The 6749-nt window shown below is 38.2% G+C and overlaps 1 protein-coding gene across 1 annotated transcript; it reads left to right on the top strand.

Annotated features, from left to right (window-relative positions):
* The first annotated feature begins 257 nt into the window (after window positions 1-257).
* On the top strand, window positions 258-1751 carry LOC133821152 (uncharacterized). Its single transcript, XM_062253622.1, has 2 exons — window positions 258-312; window positions 667-1751. The coding sequence occupies exon 2, from the start codon at window positions 836-838 to the stop codon at window positions 1526-1528; it is 693 nt and encodes a 230-aa protein (XP_062109606.1). The 5' UTR covers window positions 258-312; window positions 667-835; the 3' UTR covers window positions 1529-1751.
* Window positions 1752-6749: the final 4998 nt, after the last annotated feature.

The raw sequence follows: 6749 nt of genomic DNA, 5'->3' as shown, positions 1-6749 counted from the left end.
CTATAATTTATTATTCCATTAATCTTCAGATGCATTAATTTTTTTTTATTTATATTTCATCCTAAACTAGTTTCTTTACCTATGAGTTGCTTAAAGCTTCTAATCATTTTTTAATCCATCCCACTTTTTTTTAGTTGTGTTCTTGTATAAACTATTTTAGTTGCATTCTTCATATTTGTTATCAAGTTTACATATCCAAATTTCTTTAAATAAGTAGTAGGGCAATATCCATTATCGGCCAACATCTTTGATGTAGAATTCCATCAAAGAAAAATTTCACATCCTCAAGATCCCATATTGCTTTACATTGTGGTATGTCACTCTCAGCAGGTATTTTTTTTTCGTTCTCCATCTAATTAAAGTAAAATAATGAGTTGCTAAAAAAAAGTAAAATAATGAGTCGTAATAGCCCGTGTATAGTTTCAAGTTCAAGACAACATTAATTACTGTTTGCTTACTAGGATTTCTGTAAAAAAAAAAGAAATTATTTAAATCAAAAGCAGTATTTAAGATAAGACTAGATTAGTTGTAATCCTAAGGGTCTTAATCCCATAATTGAATCCTTTGGAAAATTGTTTGGGAGTTGAGAGTAGCACAAAAAATAAAACACTTTCTTTGGAAGCTTTGCCATGCTTGGCTTCCCACTAACTTTGCTCTTTTTTGCAGGAAATTAAACTGTGACAAAATCTGTTTCCGTTGTTCTGGTGGTGGGAGAGAGGATGTGGCTCATGCGTTATGGAGATGTAAGGAGAGTACCAAAATTTGGAAGGCATCCTGTTTTTGGCAAAAAATCAAAAGCTGCAGTGAAATTGATCCTGGTCTCTTTATTTTGCATATGAACTCTGTTCTGAACAAAGGAGAGTTTGAGCTTTTTATCATCATTTCTTGGCAAATCTGGTTTTTGAGAAACAGGGCTCGGCTGGGAGAGAGGGGTCCGAAACCCAGTGATGTGGTTGAGTGGTGTTCTTCTTTCTGGGTTAATTTTGAGGCTGTGAATGGGGAGTCCAGGAAGCCATCGGTGAAGAGGGAGATCATTAAGTGGAAGCCTCCTGACATGACTTGGCTCAAGGTGAATGTGGATGCTGGAGTTCAGAAGGAAGATGGCTCTTGGAGACTGGCGGCTGTTGCTCGGAACTGGCGCGGGCAGGTCCAGAGAGCCCGGTTGAAGGTGCTTCGTAGTCGGGTGGAGCCGATCGTGGCTGAATTGTGGGCGATCTTGGAAGGGATTAAGCTCGGAGGGGACCTGAACGGGGCTTGTTTTGGAGTGGAGTCCGATTGTTTGGGGGCTGTTAGTGCGATCTCTAAGCCGTCCCCTGGGATTTTTGACTGGGATGGAGTTCTTGATTCCATCTCCTCGCTGGCCCTTGTTTCCAATTGCAGGGGGGTTTCTTTTGTCTGTCGTGAAGCTAATCGTTTGGCGCACTGTTTGGCCAAGTCGTCCCAAGTGCTGGGTTCTAGTGCCGTTTGGAATGAGGCTCTGCCTCTTGATGCATCTGTTGTGGCCATCGCAGAGATGCCTATTCCGTGACTGTAGTTTTTTCTGGTTTTTTTTTTTTCTGGTTTTGTTCCTGTAGTTTTCTTTTTGGGTTGCTGTCTTGGCTTGACTGTTTCCTTGGATTTCAAAAAAAAAAAAAAAAATCCCATAATTGAATAGCTACAAGTTCTATAAGTTAATGGATTATTTATTGTGAATTTTGATCACAATAGTGAAAATATAGTTAATAATAAGATCTGGAACATGAAAAAGAGTGTTGGAGTATGCTGAATATATTATATATGTATATGACTTAAATAGAAGTATAATTATTTGGGGTCCCATAAAAATTAATTCAAATAAAGAGTAAAGAAAAAGACGTGATAGGGACAGGTGATCTAATAAGGATTCGAAAGTAGTTTTATTAGTAAGTTCATATTCTCATATCACTCAATATGATGTGCCATGTGAAAAGTAGATGAATAATTTATTATATGCTATTTAAAGCTCAACAAGAAACCATACCACACATGGTCCCAATGCTTGAAGATATATCATCTCAATTATATACATATATATATTTATTGCATATATCATATATAGAGGTAAGTATGTAAAGAATTCTATAAACAGTCCTTATAAATGATGGAACTGGTCTATGGATTGAAGCCCACGTAAAACAGCTTACAATACAAATAGAGCAGTACCGACAAACCAAAGCATAAACGACAACTGATAGCAAGCAAGACAACCACTTCAATGATATATAACAGGGAAAGAAAAGAAAGATAAAATAAAAATAATAGATAAAGAAAAGAGGAAAAAAAAAAGATTCAGTAGAGTGTAAAAGAAATTAAATTTGAAAAAGAATGGAAATGACATTCAACATAAAAGTTAAGAGAAAGAAAGATATATAAACCTTGATATGGCTGGCGACGGAGAAGAAGAGCAGAGGAGAGGAGTGATGGCTGCCGTCTGGTGAGAGTGCACCAAGATATCGTGAAAGAGAAGAGATGTTGGTTTGAGATTGAAAAAGAAAATCCCAAAATTAAAGTTGGTAAAATAAGAATTTTCTAATTAGAATGAGGGCAATTGGTCCAAGTAAATAATTAATTCACTAAACCAACCAATGTTTTAGCTTCCCGTAAAAATTAAAAGTTGAAATTTTCATCGCTTAAATTCTTAAAATAAACTACTTTTATCTTATTTTACCAAGCACTTTTTAACCCATAATTTTTTTTCTCCCAAACTTGGCTCAACATTCAATATCATGAATATTTAAAAGTTGGAAAAATACTTCCTCAAAACAGAAGTTAAAAAAATTGTGAAAAATGCATATTTTAAAATAATTTGTATTAATATTTTAATAATAAATATTACTTTGTAATTGAAATAATCTTGTTTATAACACCAAAGAAATAATAAGTAGATGATTTTTTATATTTATTAATAGTTTTATTTATAAAATTTATTAATTATTTTTATTAAATTTATACTAATGTGATATAAATTTTGAAATAAATTTCTTATTTTAATTAAATAATTTATTTATTTTTGTTTAAGTTTATGTTTGTTCTACTTTCTAAATTTGGGAGTGATAACAAGATTATATATTATGTGTTTAATGTAATATTAAATATTATACCTGGATTTTAAATTTAAGTTTCTTTCTTGTTTTTTTAAAAAAAATAAAATAAAAAAGCAATTTGTTGCTAATTCACGGTAGAGTATATTATATGTTTAATACGGAATTGTTGACTTCGTTTTTCGTCAACTTAAATTGTAAAGCAATTAAACAATAAATTAATGAAGCAAATGAATAATGAAGAAAATTAAGAGTATTTTTACGTGGTTCAACAGTTAATTCTGCCTAGTCCACGAGTCTATGTTATCAAAACTTGGGAGTTTTCAGAAAACTTTTCAGAGAAGAGATGCCCAGAGTGTTCTCTCCAGAAATCAGAAAAAATAGTCCTTTACATATGGTGTTTCCTTCTCTATTTATAGAGAAGGTTGCAGAATTCATTCCCACATATTTCAGGAAGATATTCTATAAATCAATTGAAATATTGATATTAAATGCGTTCTCTCCTACATACACGGAAATGTCCCATGAAGATCGAGAACGGATGACAGATTTAATGATATCCCTTAAATATTGGGATTATACAACAATAAATATGTTCACACCTAATGGGTTATCCCAGACGATTCATCAAATCTTTGAGATCAGCAATTAGCATTGAGTCTGTAGAGACCACCAAACTTCGTGCTATGCTCGGGACAAGTAGAAGTCGACGAAGCTGCTACATCCGAGCTTGTACTTCCCGAGCTCGAGCTTTCCCGCCTGAAGGCAATTGGTGAAAAATATATTTAAGGGTCATGCCGTTGCGAGCTCAGAACATATTCGAGGCTACACACCCTCGAGCTTTCAAGGTAGGTAATTATAGAGAAGCGGTCTGGCTGAAGGATCATATGACGATCATGCACACTTCGAGCTCACACCTGACGAGCCCAGCTTTCGGGGTCATGAATCCTTATCTCAAAATCTGGGTGTAACATTTTGCCCCCTCAAAAGTATCAGTTCGAATCCCATGAGGAGGAAACTTTTGAACTGCCCTTCTTGGAAACTGTACCATCCTTTGTACTCGAGTGTGGACACGCGTCATGTGGGTATTGGAAGATCAGAGTACTTGAGTATGTTTGCACCATGCCCACGACTCCTCATCTGCCATCTTATTGCTGCCATTTCGACGCCACTACCTATTCGTTCGATTAGATACCAATCTCGTCCAACGGTCCAGATTTAATTTGTCGTTTGGCATTCTGCTATGGCCTATAAATACACCCATCGTCCTCTTCATTTCACTTTTACATTTTCAAGCTTCCAAAGAAAAGAGAAGAAAAAAAACCCAGAACTTAAAAACCCGTTCTACGGTTGTATGTTCTCCAAGTCGAGGAAACAAAGCACCGTCGGTCTGTTCGACTCCGTGAGATCATTTTTGCAACCTCTCCTTCAGTCATCCATTTCTCTGTTTCCACCATCTACATTGTATAACTGTTTATTCTTGATCCCCATATGTTCGTGTATATACTTTATTTTTCCATGCATGTTTATTGTTGTAGTAGCATTTAGGCAAATTTACTAGTTTTATACTAGAATGCTTCAATCAATACCGTGTAGTTTTTAGGCTCTACTGTTTTTAAGATTTTTCAAACCCAGATTTTTGCATTTTATTGGGTTATCTTGATTTCAACTATCGTATCGTGTAGACCAAGAAACTGGGTACATGATTAGGGTTTTCAAATTGCACATTTCCCAAAAGTATCACTTTTTGAGTAACCGCCAAAATTTTCCCTGAAAATCTAGGATTCTCAAAAATAAATCAAATTTTCCCCTTTATGTGGAATACACGCTCTGAGCCTAATCTCACACTTTTGACCGAGCTCGTTACATAGTCTCAAGCATTCGAGCTCAAACTATCTTGATTTTTATTCTTAATCTTCTTGTTCGTCTGGCCCTCACCCTTTTTCGTTCTTGCTAGATGTCGCAAAATTTGGAAAAGCGGTGGGGTTCAAAACTCGTGATTCCTTACTCACCGACAACTTCGAGCCCGAGGTCACCTTTTACTCGGAATCAGCGCTTGATTCGGGAGCACGAACTAAGGCGTGAGCAAGAAGACAGCCGAGCTCACTTTCGACGTCAAATTGACGAGGTCGAAGAGAGAAAAAGGAAGAGACTTGGGGTCACCATCTACGCAGATCTAGACCCCCGAGCCTAGACCAATCCCCCTCGATCCCACTCTTAAAGTGACGATCGCATTTAAACCAGGCGATCTCCAATTTTCACTCATGGAAGAACCATCAAATCCCCCGTCTACTTCACAGCCAACCACCATTCCCACCTCGATGGGAGAATTTTTTGAGGCCGAGCATTATTGGAGCTCGATTTCTTCACTAGGGCAGATCTTTGACATCTTGGCCCTCCACGGAATCAGATTATCAGGCTCGCTAAGGTGTCGAGCTCCAGCCTCCCACGAGCGAAGCTGTCGGGCCCAGGGAGATGGTGATCCCGAAAGTAAGTTAAAATATGCGGCTTGGAGCCATGAACACATGAGGGTAGGGGCCTTATTGCCCTTGAAATCCTTTTTCAAGGACTTTTTGGATTTCGTCAGGCTCGCTACCTTCCAACTCAACACCAACTCATACAGAGTTTTGTCAGCCCTGAGGTCGCTTTACCACAAGCTAAAGTGGGAAGGACCTTCACCAAAGGAGATTCTGTATCTCTTTTGCTTGAAAAGCAATCCCTCCCGAGCTCAGGGAGGAGACGGCTTCTACTATCTCTTGAGCTATCCCAAGGAGAAGAAAATCTTCAAGGATTTGCCAAACCATCCCCCCAACTTCAAGCTGGCTTTATTTTGGACAGATGACCTGGCTTCCGCCAGATACTATTCGTTCAGACGAATCCATAAGTATACGACCCCTTTTTTTTTTCTTTTTACGCTCGAATTTTTTGCTTAGGCTCGAACCAATCATACTATGTTCACTTCTTCAGCCAATTATCATCGACCTACTCCCACCAATAAGATGAAGGAGCACAAGGAGACCTTGCTTCAACTTCCTTATGGTAGGCGCTCTTTTTCCTATCTTCTTCATGAAGATAGGCTTCGAGCTTGTGGTCTCCTGGAGAAGGATCAATCCACAAACGACTGGTCTAACAAGAAGTATACCAAGTGGGAGTATGTGCCTCTCGCAACCGGCAACCTTTCTCCGAGGCGAAGCTCTAAGGCACGATCCCAAGCTCAACGTCGTAGGAGTCCAATGACGAGGCTTTGAGCTCGAGTTACAGAGGTACTGTCATCCTTAGCTCGGACTTATGGTCTCCTTTAGTATTTAAGCATATGCCCGACACTTTAATCTTGTGTGAAGATGATAGGAACCACTTTTATGTATGGTCTTGGGTAGATGAGAGGGTTCATAGGTTTGATTATAGGGACCTTTCGAGGTATGGGATGGAATAGCCATCCAATACGGGACGAATGATTATAGGGACCTTTCGAGGTGGACTTCCACATATAGGGAAGGGGCTCCCCCTACCTCTTCCAAAGATGGGGGAATTACGTGGTCACCGAGCACGAGCTCAGGGGAGAGTTCCAGTTAGGTTCCTCATTACTTGTCCTTTTATTCCTTGACTGTCTGTATTATGCTAACTTTTTGTGTCTTGAAATTTCTTATAATGTGGTCTGATTTTGCAGGTACTATGGACTCCGATCTCAAC

Source organism: Humulus lupulus, chromosome 3, assembly GCF_963169125.1.
Source record: "Humulus lupulus chromosome 3, drHumLupu1.1, whole genome shotgun sequence".
Taxonomy (NCBI): Eukaryota; Viridiplantae; Streptophyta; class Magnoliopsida; order Rosales; family Cannabaceae; genus Humulus; species Humulus lupulus.
This window is presented reverse-complemented; position numbering and strand designations above follow the sequence as displayed.

Bases quoted from the DNA above. Each gene is read 5' to 3' on its own strand.
- LOC133821152 (XM_062253622.1), top strand. From the start codon at position 836: ATGAACTCTGTTCTGAACAAAGGAGAGTTTGAGCTTTTTATCATCATT.